At 46.2% G+C, this 25713-nt stretch overlaps 1 protein-coding gene across 1 annotated transcript in view; it reads left to right on the forward strand.

Moving 5' to 3' along the window:
* The first annotated feature begins 9901 nt into the window (after window positions 1-9901).
* The window catches only part of YWHAG (tyrosine 3-monooxygenase/tryptophan 5-monooxygenase activation protein gamma), a 30060-nt gene continuing 14248 nt past the window's right edge, over window positions 9902-25713 (forward strand). The window contains exon 1 of the mRNA XM_007940199.1: window positions 9902-9988. Coding sequence (XP_007938390.1) covers window positions 9902-9988 — 87 coding nt within the window. The remainder of the gene's footprint in view (window positions 9989-25713) is intronic.

Consider the following 25713-nt stretch of genomic DNA (forward strand, 5'->3'; position numbering starts at 1 on the left):
GTAGCCCAGCCCTATGATTGGTATGTACCTTGCAGGGATTGGTCAATAGACTATGCAAATGAGGTGAGGGGTAGCCTACTGCACAAATGAAGTGTCTGTGACCTATTGAGAGAGAATTGGTCAGTTTGTGGCCCTGGTGGGAGTGCCAGGCCTTGAAATTGACAAGAAGTTGTGTATTTAAGTAGCCAGTTTGAGAGACAGAAAGAAGAAAGGGAAGAGAGAGGGAGTACAAGCAATGAACTTCCTACAAAAGCTGTAACACAGGCTGGGGGCTGTAACACTGAGGCAGTGACAGGCCTGGAAGGGGCCCAACAGCAGAGCTATGGTGACAGGTGGCAGGGCCAAGGGGGCTGAGAGGAGGCCTGCGTGACAGAGAAGCTGCAAGAACTGTTCTGCGCTGAAGGGAGACTTTGCCTACATGCTTCTGAATTCTAAGTTGTAATCTGTTGATCTGGATCCTGAGTTGTACCCTGTTCCTTCATAAACCACTTAACTGTAAGCATGATCTAGGAGTGCATGTGGCCATTGCAACAGTTAATGGAGCTCAGAGGAGAAGTGGAGAGTGCCGTGGGAGGGGTGGCTGGTGTCAGGATTGGTAAAAAGGTTGGAGAGTGGAGGTTTGTCTGTCTTCCACTTCATGGGGATCAGCCTTGGGCTGATCTTGATCCTGGTCCTTATCCCCGCTGAAGTTAGGTAGGTCTAGGTGATGCTATTACTGCTTCCACATCCCATGCCCATTTTTCTAGGAGTCATGTGGGACATCTCTCTCCTCCCGTAGTCACTGCCTTCACCCACTCCCTACCACCTCTCACCAGGGCTATTCTAGGAACCTTCCAAATGGTTTCCCTCCCTCTACTTCAGCTGCCAGAGTGACTTTTCTAAAGTACAAATCTGACCTATCTCTCCTTAACTTAAAATCCCTCTAAGCAGAAGAATCTGCAGGGCCCTCAAAGAGCATCTTTTCAGTCCTGAGGTCCCCAACTTTGGTGCCTCTCAGGACCCTTTTCAAACTAAACTCACTGCCATAAAGTCGATTCCAACTCATGGTGACCCCCTTAGGGTTTCCAAGGCTGTAATTTTTTATGGAAGTAGACCACCTCATCTTTCTTCCATGGAGCAACTCGTGGGTTCAAACCACTAACCTTTTGGTTAGCAACTAAATGCCTTAACCACTACATCACTAAGCCAAAATCCACTGCCATTGAGTCGATCATGACTCATAGCAAGCCCCATTGGGTTTTCAAGGTGGTAAATCTTTACAGAAGTAGATTGCCCCATCTTCCTTCCATGGAATAGCTGGTGGGTTTGAGTCACCAACCATCTGGTTAGCCGTCACGTGCCTTAGGCACTACGCCACTAGAGCTCCTTAGTACACCACCAGAACTCTTTATTCTTCCCCGTTGCTGTTGTTATGTGCTGTCGAGTCAGACCCAACTCACAGTGACTCCTCCTTGAGTTTCCAAGGCAGTATCACTACAAAAGTAGATTGCCCAACCTTCTTTCTGAGGAGTGGCTGGTGGGTTTGAACCGCCAGCCTTCTGGTTAGCAGTCAAGTGCTTTAGGCACTACACTACCAGAGCTCCTATGTTGTTGTTGTTGTTATTTGTGTTCGAGTCAGCCCCGACTCATAGCGACCCCTTCTTGGGTTTCCGAGGCAGTTATCACTACAGAAGTAGGATTGCCCAACCTTCCTTCCGAGGAGTGGCTGGTGGATTTGAACCGCCAACCTCCTGGTTAGCAGTCAAGTGCCCTAGGCACTATGCCACCAGAGCTCCCATAGAGCCCATAAAATCCCCCTGATGTTTCTGAGAGCTTCTGGTCTTCTCAGGATAATGGGTTCATCTGATTTCAGCGAGGCAAGAAAAGACACGTGTTTTAGTATTAACCCAAGCTGATTGTTTTGAGTTAATGGATCAAAGGAGGGACATTTGCAAAGGAGGAATAGAGTTCCAGAGAAAGGAAGTTATTTGCTTAAGGATATTCAGCAAGTCATTGGTGGAAGCAGGCGTGCAGTGTTCTGTCTGCTGCACCAGGCTTCATGGCTACAGCCTTGGTCAGTGCACTTGGAAACAGCTCTCCCTCCTAACTTCCCCAGGGACCAGGGCTCTGACTCATCCTCCCGGAGACCACATTCCCTCTCATTCCCATGAATGAGCAGAACACTCACTTCCTTCTTCAGTCCTTCCCCTCACTCCTGTCTTTGCCTTTACTTTTATTCTCCCATAGGTGAGGTCACCTAGCTGTGTGCAAGGAGCCAGGTCTGCCTTCGTTGGCTCTGAAAAGATGCCCAGAAGAGAAGAAATTCCCTTCACTGCTTCTTGATGAGAAGGGGACCACAAACCTGATTTCCACCCATGAGCTGTGTGACCTACTACAGTCATTTGATTAACCTCTCTGTGCCCTGGATTCCGCTCCTCATCTGTCCTGTGGCTTCCGTACTGTTTACAGGCGTCTAGGGGCAAATGCATTTGGTCTGGATCTGCTCTTTTGTTTCTTTTCAATTAGTGGTCTCTCCTTACCATCTGAATGTTAGAGACTGAAGACTTAGAGAGAGGGGGACCAAGCATTGATTATAGACCCCAAGCAGCCTTTTATGTAGATACTTGGCCCAGCCTAGGTGGGGAGTGACTGCTCTAGAGTTTGTGGCCAAACCACAAGTAGTCATAATGCATTCTTAGGTCTTACGCAACCCTCTGGACACACATTTCTCAAGGGGAGTCAAGAGCAGTGCCCCAAGTCCTAACCTTCCATCCATGCTCAGCACCCCTCCATTCCCATCATGTACTAGGAATTGTGCTTGGAGAAAAGTACCAGCCAAAAGCCCACTCTTCCCTTCGGGGGAAACTGTCCAATGTGGAGATGAAGGGGCTTCCTATGTTCTGGCCTCAACCTTAAAAGGCTCTTGGAGGGAAAAAAGGTTATCCTTGTTTCTTGTAATACCAGATGATAGAATGAGGAAGGGCAGAATGGACTGAGAACATCAGAATTGTCCCACAGTAGAAGGGGGACCTCAGCAGGAGGGAAGTTGCCCGTCACTACAGGTGATTATACTGGATGAACAAGAGTCCTTCTGTGGTCTCTTCCAGTTTACTGAGCCCAAACGCCAAGAAGACAGGGAGGAAACCTGGCTGGCTCTGAAATGTCGAAGTCAGTGCAGGTCCTATCTCTTGAGTCATCTTGATGTACTCAAGGCGCAGCACAGAGAGGGTTTTTGCTCCTGCCTGTCCCCAACCTCAGAGCAAGGATTGGTGCTGAGTGTCTGCTCCTACCTTCAGTTCCCTGATGCAGCCTGAGCTCCTGTCTGCCTGCTGTGTCAGCACCAGCGTTCCTATTACATGACCAAGTGGGATTTGCACTCTCAAAGCATTAGTGCTGGGCTGACTCAGCAGAATGGCCAATAAGAGGGAATGCCAGCTACCTACCCCTTCCAGCTGGCCCTGGGAAGACCTCTACTTCCTCTGCAGGCAAAGCCTCTGCAGGCAACTCTATCTGGCCTCCTTCAGATGTGCCAGGACCTTTGGAGGTCACTCTGGTCAGACGACCAGTGGAAGAAATATCTCCAAGAGATTTTTGAAAACACACAGATTTCCAGACCCCACCCCTGGAGATTCTGAGGCAGTATTTCTAGATTGGGTGTGGGACTCCAAGCTTTCCCCAGGTATTGGGGGACTGTGATGCCAAGTTGGGGAAGCCAGGCTGAAAACCACATTCAGCACTTCGGCCTTCGGACCCTGTTGAGCCACTGCTCCTTGACCCCAGATTCCAAGTCTTACCCCCTCCTGCTCAGCCCGTGCTGTCACTGGACAGCTCCAGTGGGTGGAGAAATTGCTTTCTGGAATTGAGCAGAAATCGGTGGCCTCTCTAAAATCTTGGAGTCCTCTAAAAACACAAACCATCCTCGGTGCTGCACGTGACCAGCAAGCTGCCACCAGGCCCCATCACCATACATCACCTATGAGTCACTTACCCTCTGTTGGAGTTCCAGGTATCAAAACACTCACTTCAGAGCCTCTGCAAAGTCAAATGTTGTTGTTGTTGTTGCTATGTGCCATTGAGTCAGACCCTACTCATAGTGACCCCTCCTTGGGTTTCCAAGGCGGTATCACTACGGAAGTAGATTGCCCGACCTTCCTTCCAAGGATTGGCTGGTGGGTAAAGTCAAAGGATACTGCCATTCATTTCATAGTACCCCTCAGGGGGCAAAAGGGATATTTCTCTTTAGGATTCAGTGGGGAACCCAAGGTCCAGATTGGTGAAGCATTTGGCACAAGTCCACACAGCTGGATTTAGGGAAAAGATTCTAGACAGGGTCCTTTGTCCTGGAACCACTACCTCTTGAAAGTGGATGACTTGTTTCTTTGAAATGGTAGCCCATATTTTATGGTGACCTTCTGGAGGTAAATTTTGAAGTTGGCTCTTTTCAGTGGAATGTAAAATTTTAAATGTAAAAATGCATTAGAATTTGCAATCACTCCCTCTGTCCAGCCCAATCAGTTGTTGTTGTTAATGTGCCATAGAGTTGGACCCAACTCATAGCGACCCCTCATTGGGTTTCTGAGGCAGTATCACTACGGAAGTAGATTGCCCAACCTTCCTTCCAAGGAGTGGCCAGTGGATTTGAACTGCCAGCCTTCTGGTTAGCAGTCAAGTGCCTCAAGCACTACGCTACCAAAGCTCCTGCCATCAGTTAGGCCCTAGGGTTAAGGAAGCTGCTTTGGCTTGGAGCAGAGACCTTCTATAGGCCCTTCAGCTCTAAGTCAACAAGACCTTCTTCAAAATCCTTTGTTTGGATCTTCTTCCAGACCATCCTTGCTGGCTGTGGTCTTATTTGCCCCCAGGATTGACTATAGTTTTGCCTTCCTGAGTTTTCACCACATCTTGGCTATGGCTGTTTGTTTTGGGGCAGAATATTTCAAACCCTCTTCATGAAGTAGGACCACCACCTCCTCCAATCCCTTCTTCAAGCATAGAAACTCTTTCTTTGAGAGACACAGCAGGAGAGGGAGGCCTTGGACTCCCAGCCAAGAAGTAGGGACTTTGGCCTGTACGTAGTGGCAGCAGCACCCATGGTGGAGCCAAGGCAATGGAAGGAGGAAGACGGGATGATGTTTAGAAAGATCTTTTAGGCAGCCACAGGGGAAGATGTGAAGACACTGAGCCCAGCATTTGAGAGGCTGTGGCAATAACCTGGAAGAATTTAAAGAAGCATCCATCCAACTCTTTTATTTTATAGAAGGGCAGTCTCAGACCCAGAGATCAGATGACTTGCCCAAAGTCACCCAGCAACATCAATGGCAGAATCAGGGCCTTGACCTGTGTGTCCTGTCTCCTAGCACAGGCCCCCTCCATGTCCCAAGATCTTCAGAGGAGAAATTTCCCTGTTGTTCTTTGCTTCTGAATTTGCTGTGTGTTCTGTCCCTACCTCGGACCAGCCTGCTAGGGAAGGATGGGGAAAGTGTTCCCAGAGGACGGGGTAGAGAGCATTACCCATTGCCCGTCTGTTATGGAAGATGTTGCTGCCGGTTCTGCTGCTGCCTCACCACCAATCAGGGAGCTTTCCAGCCGCTGGAGGAAGCCAGGAGCCAGGGGATGGGGCTGTGGTGATTTGTGACCTCACAGAAACAGCAGGACACTAATGTACCTGGCTGGTTTGCTCAGGCTGCCAACTCAGCAGGAGAGGATGCATTTAAAGGTCATATTCGGACTGGAGACCAGGATGGCGGGTTAGCCCTCAAGGGGCCTGCCCACCCAGTGCTCTTGTGACAGGTTGGTCACCAGAGGGCAAGGCCTCTCCTTTCCTGAGCAGATGCCAAGGGTAGATTCTTGTAGCCTGGGCAGGGAAGGACACCCTTGTTCAGTGTAAGATTATCCAATAAGCAAGGTGAACACGGGTTTACTTGTGCTCACTTCCTAACCTAGGAAATAGTTTCACATTTTTCACCACATCAGAGATTCTGCTTCTAGGTATGGCTACCATCAGTCTCCCAACCCCACAACACCTTCCTACAGAATCAAAGCCTTTTTTCAAATTTATAATCCCTGACAGGGACAGAGTACCCTCTGAGTACCCTTACTCACCAATCTGTAGTGAACAGTTTCTCATCTTTGAAATCGTTCACTACAGAGTAGTAAGTAAGCACAAGTAAGTCTGTGCTTACATTGCTTATTGGGTAACCTGTCCTGCTCTTGTTAGTGGGGTTCCTGAAGAGCTGCCAGGGTTGGAATTCAGGCTCTGTCAGTCACTGCCTGTGTGAACTTGGGCTGGTCACACAGCCTCTTTTGTCTAAAACACAGGATTGATTCTAAGTCTCTCACCTCTTGGGGTTCAAGTGTCTCCCAGGTCTTCAGGCACTAACCCGTTTCCATAGCTAAGGAATTTTTTTATTTTTATTGTGATTTGGGTGGAAGTTTAGAGAAAATTCATTTTCCATACATACAGCAGTTCATACACATTTTGTTTCATGGCATTGACTGCAATTCCCACAATGGAACAGCTCTACCTCTTAGCTGTGTCCCTCTTTCCTACGCATTCCTGCCTCTGAGCTGTCTCCCTGTGCAAACACGACCCTTCTGTTCTTCCATGATTGATCATTCTAAGGAGGGTGTCTACCTGGTGTAAATGTTCACCCTATATGCCTGTCTGTTGTTTGGCTGGAAGCCACAGGAGTAAGTTCAATTCCAGAAGTGAAGGGGCCATAGTCTCAGGGGTCTCCCCACGCTCTATCAGACCAGTAAACCTGGTCTTTTTTTATGATTTTGAATTTTGCTCCATGTTGTTCTCTCACTCTATCCAGGATCTCCTGCACTGATCCCTTTCTGAACCACCGTTAACGAATTCCAATAGCTTTCCATCTTAGGGAAGCAAGATTGTGTGTCTAGAACTATGACTCATCATATTTAGCTTCATTTCAATGGGGAAATTGAGACCTGAGAGGGGACAAGCCTTGTCCATAGAGCCAGGAGCCAGTCAGAAGCCAGATGCTAGCCCCCCGCCTCCCTTCCCGAGATTCCTTCCAGCAGTACCAGGCAGTGGAGGAGGAAGCCAGGAGGTTCAGCCATTTGCTCTGTGTGATGGCGCTGTGCCTTTGAGCAGCCCTCTAAACTTCCAGGGGCTGCTGGGTGCCTGTAGCTTTAAGCTCAGAGTCTTCAAAAATTAAAAAAGAAAAGAGGGCAGGGCCAGTTCTCCCTGTACCACTGGAGGGAAGCCTTGAGGTGGAGACTGCAGATGTCATTCTTGTTTGGCTTCCCAAGATCCTTTTCTTTACATCTGCCTTACCTCTCCCCAGTAGATTTGGCCTGGGTTGCTTTTTCTTTTTTTTTTAAGCGCATTGGACTGGTGGGGGCAGGAACTGAGGTGGCAAAGGTCAGAGGGGCAGCTTAAAATGTGCCAGGAAGTTCTGAGACTCAGCATCTGGAGCTGGGATCAGTGGCATGCTTAATCCACATGTGGACAACCAGATTATAAAGGTTCATTCCCACAGCCTCGGATGTCCAGGATAGAGTGGTTCAGGCGTGACCTGCAGGGAGGAAGAGAATGGAAGAGGGATGACTTGGTAAACACTCATGCAAGAGACAGAAGGAAGTGGGAGTGTTTATTCACCAGCAGGATTGCATTTTGCTGGGTGGTGTGGTAAGAGAAGCGGGGCCAGGCTAGATCCAATGGTGGAAGATGGGGAGAAGAAAGCTATTTCTAGGTTGCTCCCAGCTCAGTCCATCTCCTGCAGTTTTGCTAGTGCAGTCTCTCCAAAGCACATTCGTTTCACATGTTCTATGTATTTACTCTGTGTCAGGCATTGGGCTAAGTACCGAGGATTCAATGGCGATGAAGATGATAAAATGCAAATCTCATCACCGTCTGTCCTTATTAAAATCTCTCACTGGCTTCCTATGTATTTCAGAATAAAGACTTAGCCTGGCATTCATATTCTAACCCCTGGCTACAATCCCAGCCCCACTGCCCATCACCTGAGGTCCCAAACATATCAGATTATTTGCTTATCAATAAATATGCCAGGGAGGAACCTAGGAGCCTGCCTCTGAGTCTCGTTGTCTGTCTGTCCTCCACCTGGTCTGGCTTCTCTGTCAAACCCTACATGTCCATTAAAGGTTAGTGGGAAGTGTCACCTCCTTGAAGAATTTTTTCAGAACCTCTTCCTACTAGCTTGAAAGAATTGGGGGAAAAAGAGAAGAAAAACCCTAACACATTCTACATGCTTTAAGGGATTTATGCCGTCTTCCTTCAGGATACTAGGGCCTGGAATATTCCCTTACACAAATTCTTTCTTTCTAGGGTCTCATAACACAACACTTCACATCACCTATTATTTTCTAACATATTCTACAGATTGATCTTGTCTACTTTCTGTGTCTAGGACATTAAGTTACATGTGGGCAGAGAGTTTTGTCTGTTTTATTCACTGTTGAATTCCATTGCTTAAAACAGTGCCTGACACATAACAGGTGCCGAATAGACATTCGTTGAATCAATTAGACAAACGAAATGCACAGTCAAAATTATGGGGTGTTTCTGAGAGCTGCATGGGGAAGTACAGGGGCAAGAATCCGTCAGCCTGAGCTCGGCGTCTATGTCCTAGGAAGGCAAAAGGACAAACCCAGATGCTAACCCAGTGTCAGGCATAGAGTAACTGTGAATTGAACCTTGAACACGCTGCCCTGGGGAGGAAATAGGGGCTTTCCGGAGACCCGCCTGCAGACAGTTGTATCCTTTCTGTGAATGAACCAGTACAATGGGCTGGTGTTGGTCCTTGCATGTTCTCACTAACTTTCACCTAGTTATAACCAAGAACTTCAAAGTGGAGATGGAGAGCTAGAAAGAACCTTGGCGGGGTGGGTGATAGTCCAGGGTTTGACCCCTTAATTCAACCCTTCTGGGGGCAGGCACCATCTTGACACTTTGGATCTACAGCGGACGCGCCCTATCCCCTTCTTCAACACCCTCCTCCTTCAGCATCCTAGGGCCTGGAATATTAGCTCACACAAACACTTTCTTTCTGGGGTCTCATTTCAGTGGTAGCTTCCTCCCGCCGACACTCCTCTCAAGACCTGAGTCCAACACATAACACAACATTTCACATCACCTGTTATTTTCTAACATTCTGTACAGAGTCATCTTGTCTACTTTCTGTGTCTAGGACATTACGTTACCTGCTACTTTAGCTGGGAAACAGAGACCCTTGCCCCCTCCCCTCGTAATTTCCCGGAGAATACGGGCGAGGCGATGAAACAGCATTCGCTAGGACTGATGCTGCTCTCGTCCCCGCCAGGGGTCCCCAGTAGCTGCCGAATTAGAAACCTCTCCAATCCTCCACCGCCCGCGCGCTACGTTCTCTGGGAGATGTAGTCTTGGCCGCCCCTTTGTCCTTGGTCTTGCCTACGTATCATCCCCACAACACCAGAGGATGAACTACAACTCCCAGAGGGAGAGGCGGGGGCTTGAAGGGGGAGGGGTAGAAGAGTCTGGAGAAGCTGGGGCGAAGGAACGGGGGTAAGGAGGAGAAAGGGGCGTGTTGGGGGACAGCGGGGGACGGGGGAGACTCTCACAAGACGGTGGCTGCCCGACTTGGGGAGCAGTAGCCACAGACGAGGAAAGGACTAGGGAGGGGTCTGGGCGGGGTGCGCACGGCGGGCGGGACCTGGCGCGTCACGCGGCGTGGGCGGGGCCGCTGGGGGTTGTCCGCCCGCGGCACGCACAGCAGCGGCAGCCGCCTAGCACCGGTCCCGCGGTCGCACCTCGAGCCGCATCCTCCGCGCCTCCGCCGCTACAGCTGCTCTTTTCGTGGGTCGGTCCCTCCGGCACACGGGCTCCCGCCGCGCCTCAGCCGCCCTCCAAGCCTTTCAGGCCGCCCCGGTCTCCTCATCCGGCCCGACGCAGCACGCGAAGATGGTGGACCGCGAGCAACTGGTGCAGAAAGCCCGGCTGGCCGAGCAGGCGGAGCGCTACGACGACATGGCTGCGGCCATGAAGAACGTGAGTTTCTCCTCCCCTCCCCCCGCCACTCCCTAACCCTTCTGAGAGGCGTTCTTTCGCGTTAGAGGCCCAGGGACTAGTCGCCTGTCGCGACTGCAGGGTTGGTCGCCCCTGGTCACTCTGAGGGGGCTGTGGAGGGTCCTGATCGCGAAAAGGACCTGGGTTGTGAAGCTGCCTTTGCTCCCCGTCCCAGAGGGCCGGCCGCGCTGCCTTGTCTGTCTTCCCCCAGCCCAGACCCGGGCGGGGTCTTCCAGGAGTGTTCACGGGTGCGGGGTCTCCGGCCCTCGCGTGCTGTGGGTCCGCTGGGGACCTGAACGGCGCCGTGCGCATCCTTTGTGCCCCACTTCCCCTCCTCCCAGCCTCGGGCGTGGGGGCGGGGGACCGCATGGATGCGGTTCCTCTTTCTCTCCCTGGTGTCTGGGCGGCGCCTTCCCGTTCACACAGCAGGTCTACTCTTTTTTCGCACCCCCCCTCCCCAATCGCCCTCCCCTCTGCCCTTCCTGACAGATCCTTTAGAACCTGCCCGGAGAAATTTAGGCTCCCCTGAAATCCCACGGTCAGTGGTGCAAAATCGAAACCTCCTCGTTCACGTTTTACTTAACAAAAGGCTCCCCTTTCTTCATTCCCCGTGGCGAGTCCTGCTTTTAGGAAGGGGAGACGTTTGTCTCACCAGCTTTTTCATTAATTGCTCTCAACATGTCATCTCCATTTCCCCTAATATTTTGTAATGAAAAGGGCAGGTATTGTTTTTAAAATAAAGGTGGTGAATGTAGCTGGCTCGTTAATTTGTAACATATGCTGTTTCTTTTTAAAATATAGGCACGCATATTGTTGAGATTCCTGTAAGTTGAAAAAAAAAATTTTCTCTGATACTGCAAACAAAGCGATGGTGGGAGGCAGTATCAAGTCATTCCAGAAGATTCTGCATTTGTCATATTGCAGAGAGCCTAGACTGGGTGGAGGCTGGGAGGAGTTGTTTTAAAGGGGAAAAAGTCTTTTTTTAAAAATGGTTTTGTTAGCGACATATGAGGCTTTTTTTTTATTTTTTTTTAAAAGCTAGTGCATCCTCACGCTCATGAAAAGAGAATACTGATCTCCAGTTGTCGCATTTTGTCTGGGATGCAGATTCCTGCCACTATTGCATCATTTTCTCAGTAACACTACATTTATCTAATGGGTTGTCAACCCGCTTGAGATTGGAGACGGAAAGAAAGCATTGAACATTACTAAATGATCGGTGGAAAATGATTCTAATTAATGACTTACATCTTACACTATCTTAATATTGAACTTCTTACCTTATGTAACAAAGATATTTAAAATGCATCTCCAGTTTGGAACAGATGCAGGAATGCACCTTGCATGTTAAATCATTTTAATGACACAGTGTAGATATTAGAGATCATTTTTGGGTAGCTATACTAGTTTACAAGCAATGACAATGTTGATGATGCCTTTTATTTAAACCAGTTACATGAACAAAAAAACGTTTTTATTTCATTGAGGAAGGGAGTTGACTCTGGGAATTGAGAGGACCCTATGACTTCATATGTTGCCATAGTTACCATTTTATACCATTTGAAAGCTCAGATGATACAAGTTGCATTTTTAATAGATACCACTGTTGAAAATGTTCATGGTATTTAGGCTCTTCTAATTTTTCCATATTTCTAGTTTCACAGGAAAGCGAGTGACCTCGCACCTATATCCATAGCAACCCAGTGATGTCACACACAATGACACAGAGGCTGCAATGCACCTAAGGGCTGATAGGGAGTATGCACATGGCATTTGTCCAAGGTAATGCAGAAATGAGTTGATAAACCAGGTAGGATTCAGCAGTTCATCTTCCACCAGATTAAAATTGACTTGCAGTAAGATAGCCCTGTTGGCCCAGAATGTAAGTGTATCATTTACCCTTAGATACGGCAGACCCGTGATCTCTGGATAAGCTTCGTTCAGTTGACTGTTTCTAGATTCTTCATGACAGTTTATAAGATCCATTCGTATTTTTAAACATTCATCCCACTTAATTGAAAAGTTGAGCAGTGATGGAATAAAGAGACATTTTAAGCAGGAATATATTTTATGGTCATCGTGTAGGGGCAACTGTGTACTGGGGCTCATTGCAAATAATTAACTTGGCAGATTGTGATTTAAAAAAACCCTGAAAACCATGTGACTTCTTACTGGATCACTTTCAGTGACTGTTGGAGGAAGAGAACCTGCTATGAGCGGGTTATTACATTCCTTTGGATTGGGCTTTGGCAAAGTTGTCCTGCTACTACTGCTTCTGCACTTTGACAGTATGGAAGAGAGACGGTTTGTAAAATAACCACCACTCGTCTGTCATTTTGTCGTACTGTGGTGGCTTATGTATTGCTGTGAAGCTGGAAGCTATGCCACCGGTGTCTCAAATACCAACAGGGTCACCAGGGGTGGACAGGTTTCAGCAGAGTTTCCAGAATAACAGACTGGGAGGAAGGATGAGGCCATCCACTTTTGAAAAAGTTGGCCTCTGAAAACCTTACAAATAGCAGTGAAAGATTGTAAAATAAAGCAGACCTCTTTTCAAACCCATTTACCATGACTTTGAGGGACCAGGCTTACCTCTGACCCTCATTTTCCTCATCTGGAAAAGGGGGCAACTCCCTACTAGAAAAAGTGGTGAGGGTTAAATAAATGGAGGTGCCCCCAAAATGGTAGCTACTTATAAGACTGTTTCTTCCTCTTGAGACAAATGATTTCATTGTAGAGAATTCGGATAATCCAGGAAGGTACAAAGAAATGCTTGCCACACTCACAGGCCCTCTCTTACATGGGGGAACAGTCCTGTTGATAAAGGGATTGGAATTTATTGGTGCTCAGTAAATTATCCCAGTAACAGCACTGCTGGGACCGATGGGTGACCAGAGGTGTGCTATAGGCAGTATCTTGCAAAGGAGGAAAGGGCACAGTTGGTTTTTAAGGTAACACGCATGGTCTTCCATTTAAGCAGAGTGAACACCTGAATGTTCCTACCTGTTAGTATTGTGTTGTGCTTTGGCTCTTGATAGTCTCTTGAGAAGTTAAGATGCTGAGGAGGCTATTGGTACTTAACTGAGGGGAGGAAAGATGCTACTGATTCTGTTGAAGTACTGGTTTTAGCATGTGAGCAGGGGAATACGAATGGTCAGGAGTCTTACTATCTTAAAAAAAATTCTGTCTTTTCTGCTTGCTCTTCCAGGAGGCTGGATCAATAGCCATTACCACTAATGGAGTGGTAGCACCTCTGTGCTGGGAGGTGGAGTTCTGCCAGCCATTATTCTAAAGTCATGTGGCTGGAATTGTTCTCTCCTTGGGATCAGCAGATGGAGATAACCGATCACTTTTTTTGGTGCTGTCCGTCACAGTAACTGAAATTAATATTAAGTACTTGTTCGGATTTTTAAAACTTCCTGTATCTTTTGAGTTATATTGCGAAAGAAGATGTTGCCAGTGTGCACCTACAGACCTTGGATGGGGTTTTATCCCTAGTACCGAGGGACGCCTTATTTATTCATTAAGCCATACTTTAAATTATTGAAAAGTAGAGAAGACAGTATGTTTTTAATTGAGGTGAAATTCACATAGCATAAAATTTTGAAGTGTGCCCTTCGGTGGCATTTAGTACAGTGTTGGGCAACCTGTTCCTTGCCCAGAGCATGAGAACATGGTAGTTTCAGTGATGATGGTCTAGACTATAGCTGGCAGGACCTCACAGCATGATCCCGATTCAGGGACGGGCCAGTAGTGGAGGGCCCACGACAGCGCACACCAGTAGTAATTGATTACCTCTTTTTTTGCTTTCTAGTATCAGAACCTTTCCAGCATAAATTGGGAAAGGGACTTAGTTAGGTTTGCCTTGTGTTTTTCTTTAAGTTACAGAGCTTATGAGCCACGTGATGCCACCTCCAGTAAATTAGGACAGTTGACCTGAAAGTGTTGCACATCAGTAACTGGAGGTGATGGACGTTTGCTGGTGCTCTGACCAGGACTCATTTTCAACCCCAGCGCTGACTTCATCACCCTTTCTTTGCATGCTGGGTGGTCGTAGTCCCCTAGTGAACGCTGTGCAGTACTGGGAGTGCTGAGCTGGCCAACCACGGCATCGTAGACAGTCCTCTAGTATAAGATGATGTATACGTTATGTGGTCACCAAAGTGCTCCTGAGGCTGTCAGGAGCCGAATGAGAAAGAACGAGTTCCCTCCCCGCTGGCAGCGGCACCAGCCCAACTTACTGTCGGCAGGATATCTGATTATTTTTATACTCCTGGCAGTTCCATGGGGCAAGGAAGAGAAGAAGCAAGAACCAGTTCAGATGTTTAATGGTTGAAGAGAAAAATCATTCTTTAAAAAATTTTATTTTGTGATGGTTGAGAATATGCACAGCAAAACGTACTCCAAAAAACGTATCCTCCTTTTTTCTGAATTGTGCCTCCTCCATAACATAAACCCATTGCCTCCGTGGTTCCTGTCTTGTCTCTGGAGTTGGTCATCCTGATCCTCTATAAACTCAAACCAAACCAAACTCACTGCCCTCGAATAGATTCCAACTCCTAGCGACCCCATTGGGTTTCTGAGGCTGTAACTTTTCACGAAGGTAGGTTGGCCCATCTTCCTTCTGTGGAGCAGCTGTTGGGTTTGAACCGCTGACCTTCTGGTTAGCAGCCAAATGCCTTGTCCACTATGCCACCAGAGCTCCTTCTGATCCCATATGGATAGATCTTAGAAGAGCAGTAGGTGTCTTTTGAAAAAACATTCTTATTTGGTCTTTCATCAATTCCATTTCTAGGTCTGTGTCATAAGGTAACAATATAAATGGTTTGAAGCTTGAGTCACAAAAGATGTTCACAACAATATTATTTATAAATGTAAAGTTTGGAACCACCTAAAGGCTAAATAGGAAATGAATTAAATTATGACACACCCACAGAAGCATTATTCAGCCATTTAAAATACTGATGACATAAAATAGCCTTCCAGTGCTGTCAAGTGAAAAAGACAAGAAGTAGAAGTAAACCTAAGCCCTGTAGAAAAAGCGTGATGGAGCTGTGCCTGGGTGGGGAAGGAGGGTGACGGTTCATGTCCTATAACACATGGGCTTCCTTTGTCATCAAGAGTTAGTCCCATTGATGATTCCCTTTGAAAAGCTTGGGCCCCTTGAAAAAGCACAGTATCCCCAAATTGAAGATATTCTAGAATGTTCCTTCCCTGTTACTTGTCCACATTAGCTTTCTTGCCTCAGAATGACCTTGTCTGTGGTTCTTACTTTTCTGTCTTGTTAATTTTTGCCCTTCCTGGTAGGGTCAGTTTCTGCCTAGTTGAAGATACCTTTCCATGTCTAAACACGCTTTGAGTACTGGTACCGTGAGCACCTTTGCTTATTGGATCTAGTTATTTAAACAATGGCAGCTTACGTGTCGTATTAACAGTAACTTCTAGAAAGCTTTACACATTGAAATGGTCTCTGTCTCTTGCACACAGACCTGGGTGTTCAAAGCCTTCCTCTCGTTACCTCAGTGGCTTCTCTGCCGGGGCAGCTGCGTTACCTCAGTGGCTTCTCTGCCGGGGCAGCTGCACTTCGCGGTGGGTGGGGGAGGGATCCGTCTGGAGCTGCTGTCGTTGCGTGTTCAGCTGCCCGTTGCTGTCACTGTCATCCTCCCCGCTCTGACAACCCTGTTCTAGTGACAGAATTGGTGAAAGAGAAGAAGCTGACACTCCACGTGGGTCCTTTTCACCAAGTCTGGGTTTGGGTTTCTGTTTTTTTTAATACCATTAAAGATCTATATGTTGTCACATTCCAGTTTTCTTTCACCGCTTTACAGCTGAAATCAATGCCATATGGCACGTGGACAGTACTCAGCTCAGGTTAAAAAAAACCCACCGAGGGACACACCCTTACAGGCGAGGTGCTCCTGGCACCTTGGCTTAGACGTCAGCTGGTCTTTTAGACTTTGCGTTGTTTCTACAAAATCAGGGGACCGAACTGATGATTTCAGCCATTTATCTGAAAACTAGTATTTTTTTGAAAAGTTTTTTGTTGATTACTTTCCATTTGGTGGCTTTTCTACCACTCAGACTTACACATTAGTTTAATAAAATCACACTTTCAAAGGTGTCTCACAAGAGGAGAGAAGGCTTGGCAGTTAGACAAATGGACAGTTGGTACCAGAAGTGCCATTTGGGTAGAAGGACAGAATGATGAATATAAGAGGAAAGGCCATAAAGTGATGGTGGCAGCCTTTGTGGCTTAGTAAGGCAAGCAGCAGAGCCTTACAGACCAGAACGTCTGAGAAAGCATTAAGGAGTAGAGCTGAAAGAAGGCCAGTGGGAAGGTGTAGTGGGTTATAGAAATGAAAAATGATTTTTGCTAGGCTGGTTTAAGAACTGTAGGAGATGCAGTTGACAGTGGCAACTGGAGGGATTGGGTAGGAACCTTAGCAGGTAGTGGGTTAATGTCAGTAGAGGAAGAGCAGCTCAGACGAGGAGGGTGAGGATGGTTGCACAGCTCAGAATGTCGTCCTCATCACTGTATTGTACACATAGAAACTGCTGGTCTGTGTATGTTGCTGTGTTCTCAACATTGACAAAAAAGGAACAATGTGAAGATGTGATTATCACAATAGATTGTCCAGATAGGTTTTTAATTCATCCTCCTTCACTGATAGTTGATAAAACCAAAAACCAAACCTATTGCTGTTGCATTGATTCTGGCATAGAGACTGTTAATAGGACAGAGTAGAACCGCCCCATAGTTTGCAAGTCTGTGACCTTTATAGGGAAGCTGACTGCCACATCTTTCTGCTGCTGATGGGATCTAACCACTGTGTCACCCGGGCTCCTTGATGTTTTATCGATAGTAAAATATTTGCTGATTTAACTGAGTACTGAGGAGTACTGGTAGCACAGTGCCTAAGGCATCTAACTGCTAACCAGAAGGTTGATGGTTCAAGCCCACCAGCCACTCCATGGAAGCAAGACTGGACAGTCTACTTCCATAAAGGTTTACTGCCTTGGAAACCCAGTGGGGGTCGCTGTCAGTTGGAATCGACTTGATGGCAGGGGGTTTGGTTTTGGTTTGATTACTACGGATTTTTAGCAGCAAGTTAAGTTTCATTTAACAGATTGAAGTTCAGAAGTTTGAGGTTACAGTCAGGAGTTTAGGGGTATCTGCTACCATTTTATTTATTTTTCACTATTTGAAAGTCCTGCAGAAAAGGCTAGATGTTTGGAACTATATCCATTTTATTAGAGAAAGAAAAACAACATGGTAAATACAAACGGCATGACAATGGATGAAATTTCTTTTTAACTTGCATAAAGTTTTTATTAATACTTATTTAAAGCTATGTCTGGCACATAGATTCTCAAAAATATTTGCTTAAATGAGTTGTAACTAGGTTTTTTTTTTGGACTTACGGTAGTTTATTCCTTTTTCAGGAGTTCTGGTGGCACAGTGGTTAAAGCCTTCAACTGTTAATTGTTAAGGCCCATGCACGATTTGCACTTGCCAGCCACTGTGTAGGAGAAAGGTGAGGCATGTGGCTTTGGTAAAGAGTGACAGCCTTGGAAACTCTATGGGTCAGTTCAACTCTCCCCTCCAGGGGCGCTGTGAGTCAGTATTGATTGAGTGGCAGTGATTTTTTTTTTTTTTAAATTGTTTTCTCATCATATTTTTTCTGTTAATATCTGCAAAAACGACAAGGAGGCCACATGTTCTGACCTCCTCTAACCCTACAAGGGGAAGGCAGGATTACCAGCAGTAACCCAAGGCCTATTACTGCAAGGCCAGACATGCTGCCTCCCTCCAGCCCTTTCACCAACCGTTCCTCCCAAAGCACCCACCACCTCTCTCCTGGGTTCGATAATTCGCTGCAGTGGCCACACAGAACTCACAGATTACAGGGTTTATTAGGGAAGCACCAGGCTACAACTCAAGTCCAGGAAGAACGCTCAGTCTCTCTCCCAGCCCACCGTCCCTCAGCCAAGAGTCTCTCACAGTCTCTTTTCCAGCAGTGCTGGTCCCTCGGTGTCTCACTCAGTGGTGCGTGTCTCTTTCGGCAGCACGTCTTCCTCCACCAGCAGTCAGAGAGAGAGTTCTGCCTCTAGGAGGCCTCCTTTTGAGCCCGGCAGGGTGGTCAAACTAGCCAATCATAGCATCAGAACTCTAAGCACCTGAGAGAGAGTGGGCACCTCCCAGAACATTGTATTGTGCCACGCCCAACAGAAATAACCCAGGTGGATAGCTTCAGCAATCAGGGGCTGCTCAGTTGCTCATACAAAATCCCACCTTGGAGTTGACAAAGACTTATGGGTAGAAAAGCCACACTAAGTAATATACTACACCGCAATATCTGACTGGCTATATTCTAATTTTGTTTATTTAAAAAAATACATATTCTGACTAAAAGACTGTTTTTAGTGTTTTGAGATGCACTTAAGAACAGATTTGGTGATTGGCAGAAATATGTTAGTATAGCGATATGTATCTGTTGTAAGAATTCAAGCTTGGTCCCATTGTTTACTAAGCCAGGCAGCATAGCCTTGCTCTGAAATGTTGGAGTTATGCTAAGCGTGCAGACCTGGACCAGGGCAGGGAATTTCGCGTACTTTCAGGCTATGAGGTTTTTTCATATCTTTTCTGCATTGACTGAAATCTTTTTGGGAGACAGGGATTTTACGTTATACGACCGCAGATAAAACATGGCAATGTATTTTGACATTCACTTAATATCTTGTGACGTGAGAAGCATTTTTTAAAATATACTTTTCCCATTGAACCTCACAATTTCACAGTATTTTTATAAAGTAATGTTCTTCCTATTTTACAGGTGGAAATTTTATATATATACACACACACATAATTAAATATAAAATAACCTGCATATATATATATACATACATATAAAATAAATATAAAGTGTATATATATGTGTGTGTGTGTATATACACACACACACACTTTTTTCCTTTTAAACCTTTTATTGTGATTTAGGTAATGAAAGTATTCTAAACCTAAAGCTCTTTTTAGAGAGGTTTTTAGTTTTATAGGAGAATCATAAGGCGTGTATACATGGATATTGGCAATCTTGGCTGTTGTCTCATTGATTGGTTGGTATATTTTCATTGAGGTTAGTATGTGTTCATTGTTTGCAGAAGCTTGGAAGATTCTCCCAGCTGTCACATACTTAATCTTTTTTTCCTTTTAGTACTCTTTGAGAGGGTGCTTCGTAGTCTAGGTTTGAGTACAGACAGATCCTTTAGCATAGTCCTAAGATACATTACTCAATATGAGTGTGCTCTGATTTCTTGTAGCAAAAACCATTTGATCCCATGATTGTAGAATATATAAAATATGTTTAACAAAGCAGAACTTGAGGTTTTTCGTATGAGAAGGTAAGTTCTATAGTCCTGCCATTGGAGTGTTCCAGCTGTTGCTAAGAGGTGAAAGGACGCCTCACCATTGAGTGGAGGAGTACACCTCACTGGAAAGAGCCCACCTGGGAGGAAGCTGTAACCTTTCTGTATGTCGGAAATAATACGGTTCTGTGCACGGAAACGCATTTTGGGGAGGATTTGGGTAAAAATCAAAGGAAGAAAAGAGATGCTAATTTGAGGATTGCGTAGACCTGCGCGGTGGATAAGTGAATGATTTGTTCCTGATGCTGATCTAGAAATCACTTAGGGAAGATAAAATAGGGTGGGGGTACTACCAATTCAACATGTGTGGGAACATTCGAGCATCTCTGTGTTAGGCTCCTGGTCATAGGAAATTCCAGCAGACTGCGGAGTGCAGGGCTTTCTGGGGATGGGGGTGGGCTGCAGATAAGCAAATAACTAGAGGGTATTATGATAAATACAGAGTGAGGTGAGCGCAGAGCCCTGGCAATCGGGACTGGTTTGATTAATTAACACTGGGCATCAGGGAAGGTTTCCTAGAGGAACTGATGCCCGAGCAGTGTCTTTGGGGCAGCTTGTGGGAAGGGGAAGGGTTGGAGGAAGGAATATCCAGGCAGAGGGCACAGTGTGTTTCCTTCCGAATGTGGATTGGGCAGCATCTGTTTGCTGGTGTGTTTGTTCATTATTGGGCATGTCAGGGAATGCTGCAGCGATGTGCATTCCAGGGAAGAACAGCAAGAAAATGAGTAAAATGGTACCTAGGGGTCAGGTCATGAAGGGTGTTGTGTGTAAGCTGTGGAGGGTCACTGAAGGACTTTAAGCAGAAGGGGATCATAATCTAATTTTTGATCAGGAAATAGGGCAATTGAACAGGAGGACGGTGAAGGAGAGGGTGAAAGACCCCTTAGTAGAGTATTGTAGGGAGTAGAGAGTATTGTAGGGGTCTAGCATTGAAGGGATGAAGACCTGGACACACAGAAAAGGAAGGGTGTTTTCAGTTGTGGTAAATACACAGGTAACAAAACATTGGCCATTTCACCATTCTTCACGTGTACAATGCAGTAACCTCACTTACGCTTCTCAGGAAGGGGGTGGATTTTTGAGAGAACTTGATGACTGGAGATGGGACTGAGAGAAGAGGAAGGAAACATTGGAAAAGTGGAGTTCAGTTGTATTCATGTTGGATGTGAGGAAACGTAGGTGGCGATGACGAGAGAAGTCATGACTCTTAAATACATGAAAAGTCCTTAGAACAGTACCTGGCACAGTGTGAACTCTCAGAGTGTTACCTAAGATCAGTTCATTAAGGAATTCAACAAATCCTTATTTAGGACCCACTGAGGTCTAGGCTCTGGTCTAAGCTGGAGATAAAGAGTTCCTGCCCTCTTAAAACTGACTTCTGCGGGAAGCCTGATAGTTGAATCCATGCGGAGTAAGATCACAGAGGGAGAGTGTGGACTGGAAAAGAAGTCAGAGTGAGCCTGGGAGTAGCCAGCACTTGAGTGGTAAGCGCAGTGAGGAGGTGAGTGCAGTGAGGAGGAAAAGAGTAAGTAGATGGTGCCACAGGAGAAGGGGGGAGTGTCCAGATGGGGATGGTCGGCAGGGTTAGAGTCCTTTGTGAATTAAGGTTTAAGGTGAAGACGAGAACTGGATATGTGGAGTAGGGAAACATTTGATGACCTTGTAGAGTGGTTGCAGTGGTGGTGGTGAGTTGAGGGCAGAATGAAATGAATAGTGAAGAAATAGTAACGAGGGTAGACTCGGACTTGATTTTGAAGAGAACAAGAAGGAAGATGCAAGATTAAAAGCCATCCTTTATTTTAAACGTGATCTTGGATTCTATGTTAGTGACAAGGACCTGGAGAAAGAAAAGTACAAGAAAGAGAGTGAGCGAGGGTCTCATCTTTTTTGAACACAGGGAGGAGGTAGTGATGGGTGTACGTGTTTACTAAGTGCCAGTGGGATGTGTGGAAGGGCAAGTTGGTGGAAGTGGGGCTGGGGGATAGGTAGCTTGGACGAGGTAAAGGGTTAACAGAATAGGGATTCCCGGGCAGTGGATGTTGAGGGCTGAGTGGGGTTCATGAAACCTTAGTTTCTGGTGGTGTGTCTCTGTCTGTGGTGCATTTGGGTATTTCAAGAGATGAGGTGGCAGAAGGACAGGGCACAAGAAAATGGACATTAATGTGAAAAAAATAATTAAGTTGATGGACCTTAGGTGGAAGGAATAGAGCCTACAGAAAAAAGGACTGGGAAGAGTATAGGGTTCACTTGTAAGTCTGATGGGTGGGAGGGAAGACTGGAGTTCCTGGCATTTATAACAGTTGAAATTTAAAGGAGAACAGTTCTGGATAAGATCAGAGATGTGGTTTGAGGCAAGTAAAATTAACGTGATCACCCAGCTATTGTTTATAATTAATTTTCAAGAATAGCTTTGGATAATAGGAATAGAACCAAAGGTCTAGACACAAGTGGATGATTCCATAGAGGTTGAACTTGACATTGGTTCCAGGAGGACTTGTAGAAGAAAGACTTAAGAGGAGACTGTTTTGAAGGAGTCAGTATGGTTTGTATGAGAATCTGTTATTGTTGAGATGTAACCAGGTTTTAGAATGGGGCTATTGGACGACCAGCCAAGGAGTGCTAGAAACAGTGGATTGAGTCGTATGAAGAAGAGTTGCTGATATGAGGGGCTCAGCTCTGACCTGATGGCCTGATCATTACAAGTGAGACCAGACTGGAGCAGTGGTGCAGTCTAAGCAAGTGAAATGCCCTTATTTATTTATAATATTTTTGTTGTGATTTGGGTGAAAATGTACAGAGCAAATTCATTTTCCATACAGAAGTTCATACACATTGTGTCTCATGACATTGACTGCAGTTTCCCACAGTGTAGCAGCTCTCTTCCCACTTCCTCCCTGTAGTTACCTCTTCCCATGCGTTCCCGCTACCCAGAGCTGTCTCCCTCTGCAAACGCTGCCCTTATGTTCTCTCCAAGGAGGATGTCTGCGTGATGTAAATGTTCAGCTCATATGCCTGTCTGTTGTTTGGCTGGAAGCCACAGGAGTGAGTTCAGTTCCAGACCTGAAGGGCAGCTAGGTGCCCTAGTCTCAGTGGTTCTACCAGGCTTTATCAGAGCAGCAAACCTGGCTTGTTTGTTTTTTCCTTTTAATGATTTTGAGTTTTGTTCTACATTGTTCTCCCACTTTATCCAGGATTCCCCCCTCCAACTGATTGAGAGTGGTAGCCAGGCACCATCTAGTTCTTCTGGTCACATGGTCATATAGGCTGAGGATAGCATGGTCTACCAGTCCCTTGGACTAATTGTTTTTATGCAACTTTGATTTTCTCCATTCTTACTTGCTCTGGATGAGGAGAGACCCATCGTTGCATTTAGATGGCCACTTGCAAGCTTTTAAGATCCCAGTTGCTACTCACCAAAGTAGGATGTGGAACAGTGTTCTTGTGTGGTATGTTATGTCAGTTGAGCTTGATGTCCCCTGTGACCATGGTCCTGAGGCCACAGGACCAACTGTTTACTCCCTCTGGGTAGCTGGCTGTGACCAAGATGCCACCACAGCCCTGTCCCATGTCAGCTCTACTATTTAAAAAAAGAAAAACTCACTGCTGTCCAGTGGAATCTGACTCATGGCTACCCCTCCTTGGCTTTCCAAGGCGGTGTCTGTACAGAAGTATCTGGTTAGTGGTCAGATGCCTTAGGCACCACGCCGCTAGAGCTGCTAGCTCTACTATACACCTGGCCTTTTTTTTTTTTTTTTTTTTTTTAATTGTGATTTGGGTGAAAGTTTACAGAGCAAACTCACTTTCCATACAGCAGCTCACATACACTTTGTCTCATGACATTTACTGAAATTTACCACAGTGCAACAGCTCCCCTCCCACTTCTTCCCCATAGTTACCTCTTCCCTGTATCCTTCCCTCCATGCACTCCTGTCCCCCAACCTGTCTCTCTGTGCATACGCAGCCCTTCTATTCTCCCATGATTGTTCTCTCCAAGGAGTGTATCTACCTAATGTACATGTTCAGCCCATATGCCTGTCTTTTGTTTGGCTGGAAGCCACAGGAGTGGGCTCAACTCCAGACCTGAAGGGCAGCTAAGGGCCATAGTCTCAGTGGTTCTACCAGGCTCTATTGGACCAGCAAACCTAGTCTCTTTTTTCTTTTAAATAATGACTCTGAGTTTTGTCCCACATTGTTCTTCCACTCTATCCAGGATCTCCTACATAGATCCCCTTCTGAGCGGTTGACTAGTAGCTGGGCACCATCTAGTTCTTCTGGTCTCATAGATAGGCTGAAGTTCACGTCGTGTACCAGTTGTTTGGACTAATTGTTTCCATGCATTTTTGGTTTTCTTCATTCTTTGCTCTGGATGAGGAGAGACCCATCGTTGCATCTAGATGGCTGCTTGCAAGCTTTTATTTTATTTCTGTTTTCCTTTTTTTTAATTGTGATTTGGGTGAAGATTTACAGAGCAAATTCACTTTCCATACAACAGTTCACATACATTTTGTCTCATGACATTTACCTGCTTGCAAGTTTTTAAAATCACTACTTTTAAGATCGCTACTCTCCAAAGTAGGATGTGGAACAGTGTTTTGTACAGTATGTTATGCCCGTTGAGCCTGATGTCCCCTGCGACTGTGTGCACCTGGCCATTCTTACAGCACATACAAATACGCATGTAGAATCATTGTCTGCGAACACTGTACACAGGCATGGGCATACTAACCCCTGCCTTGACATACCTGATTGATCAGATGTCCACCCATCACTGACAACACAGTACTGTAAATGCATAAATGCCCTTAGTTTTGCAGAAAGTTCTCCACTCTGGCCCCAGTATTCAGCTATATACATAGTTGGTTACATTTGGTGCAGATGGAGCTTAACAATAGCACTTGTGGAGCCAAATACATAGGGTGTTTACAGATCTCAGTAGAAGTTGAATCTGATTTGATTTTCAGAAGTTTGATTTTGTTTCCATCTGAAAAATGGAGTGTTAGAATTGGTATGTTAAGTTAGTTCTTGCTGGTAACCAAACCAAGTATTTACTATTTCCAGCAGTTGTGTGGGTTGACTGAGTAGTTCTGGCCTGGGCCAGCTCCAGTGGGGCTAAGTGGATTGCATTGGCCTCACTCACATGTTGCCCTGAACCCCCTCTCTCTTTCGCTCTAGGAGGTTAACCCAGGCTTTGTGTGGCAGTAAAAGGTTCCTCAGAAAGAGAGGGCAAGCCTCAGTGCCAAAGCACTTCTCAGACCTTGGCTGGCTTTGTACTTGCTAGAAGGCCATTAGCCAAAGCAAGTCACATGACCAGGCTCAGCATAGAGGGTTGGAAAATGCATTCTGTCACTTGATGGGAGAAGCTTCAGTTGTATTGAAAAGGGAGGGGATACATCCCATATACATATGGGCTTGGGAAGAATTACTCGGGCCATTTCTGTCCACAGTCTGGGCTGGGTGCATCATCTGGAGGTTCATGGCCCTCAGCAAACATTCGGAAGTGGCTGTGGTGATTCATTGGCGAGTAACATGTACTTGCCCTTAAGGACTTCAGTCTTTTTGGAAAAAGGAAGGGTGCACAGTTACAGTACAAGGCATCAGAAATGTGACATAAAAGGTACAAGTTAAAACTCATTGATACCCAGAGTAAACTCACTGCCATTGAGTCAGGTCCGACTCATAGCGACCCCTCCTTGGGTTTCCAAGGAGGTGTCTCTAATGGAAGTAAATTGCCCAACCTTCCTTCTGAGGAGTGCCTGGTAGGTTTGAACCGCCAGCCTTCTGGTTAGCAATCAGATGCCTTAGGTACTACACCATAAGAGCAGTAACAAATTCTGTCTAAGAGTTTTCCAGTAAGTATTTGATTTGGATCTTGAAGGATATAGAATTTTTCTTAGTGGGTCTGGAAGTGGGTGGTGGGTGTAGGAATAGCATGGGGGATAGCCGCGAGGTGTGTCCTGTGAGGAGGGCGATGCATGTATGATGTGGGTGTTGCTGACTTGGAGCGTGGGCTCTCTGCTTTGGCATTGTTAGTATTTTGGATCAGATTAGTCTTTGTTGTTGGGGACGGGACAGGGGGAGGGGGGTGCTGGCCTGTGCAGTGTGGGAAGTTCAGGAGCACCCCCTGGAGCCCTGAACATTATAATTAAAAGCGGGGGGGGGGATGTCTTCAAGCATTACCACATGTCCTTTTGAGGGGAGGGGGTGGGATTGCCTCCTGTTGACAACCATTGACTCAGTGGGATGTGCAGATCGGAACTCAGTTGTGCTGGGTGTTGGATAGAAGA

The sequence above is a fragment of the Orycteropus afer genome, unplaced genomic scaffold (genome assembly GCF_000298275.1).
Source record: "Orycteropus afer afer isolate SDZICR_OR568_19922 unplaced genomic scaffold, OryAfe1.0 scaffold00006, whole genome shotgun sequence".
In the NCBI taxonomy this organism is placed as follows: domain Eukaryota; kingdom Metazoa; phylum Chordata; class Mammalia; order Tubulidentata; family Orycteropodidae; genus Orycteropus; species Orycteropus afer.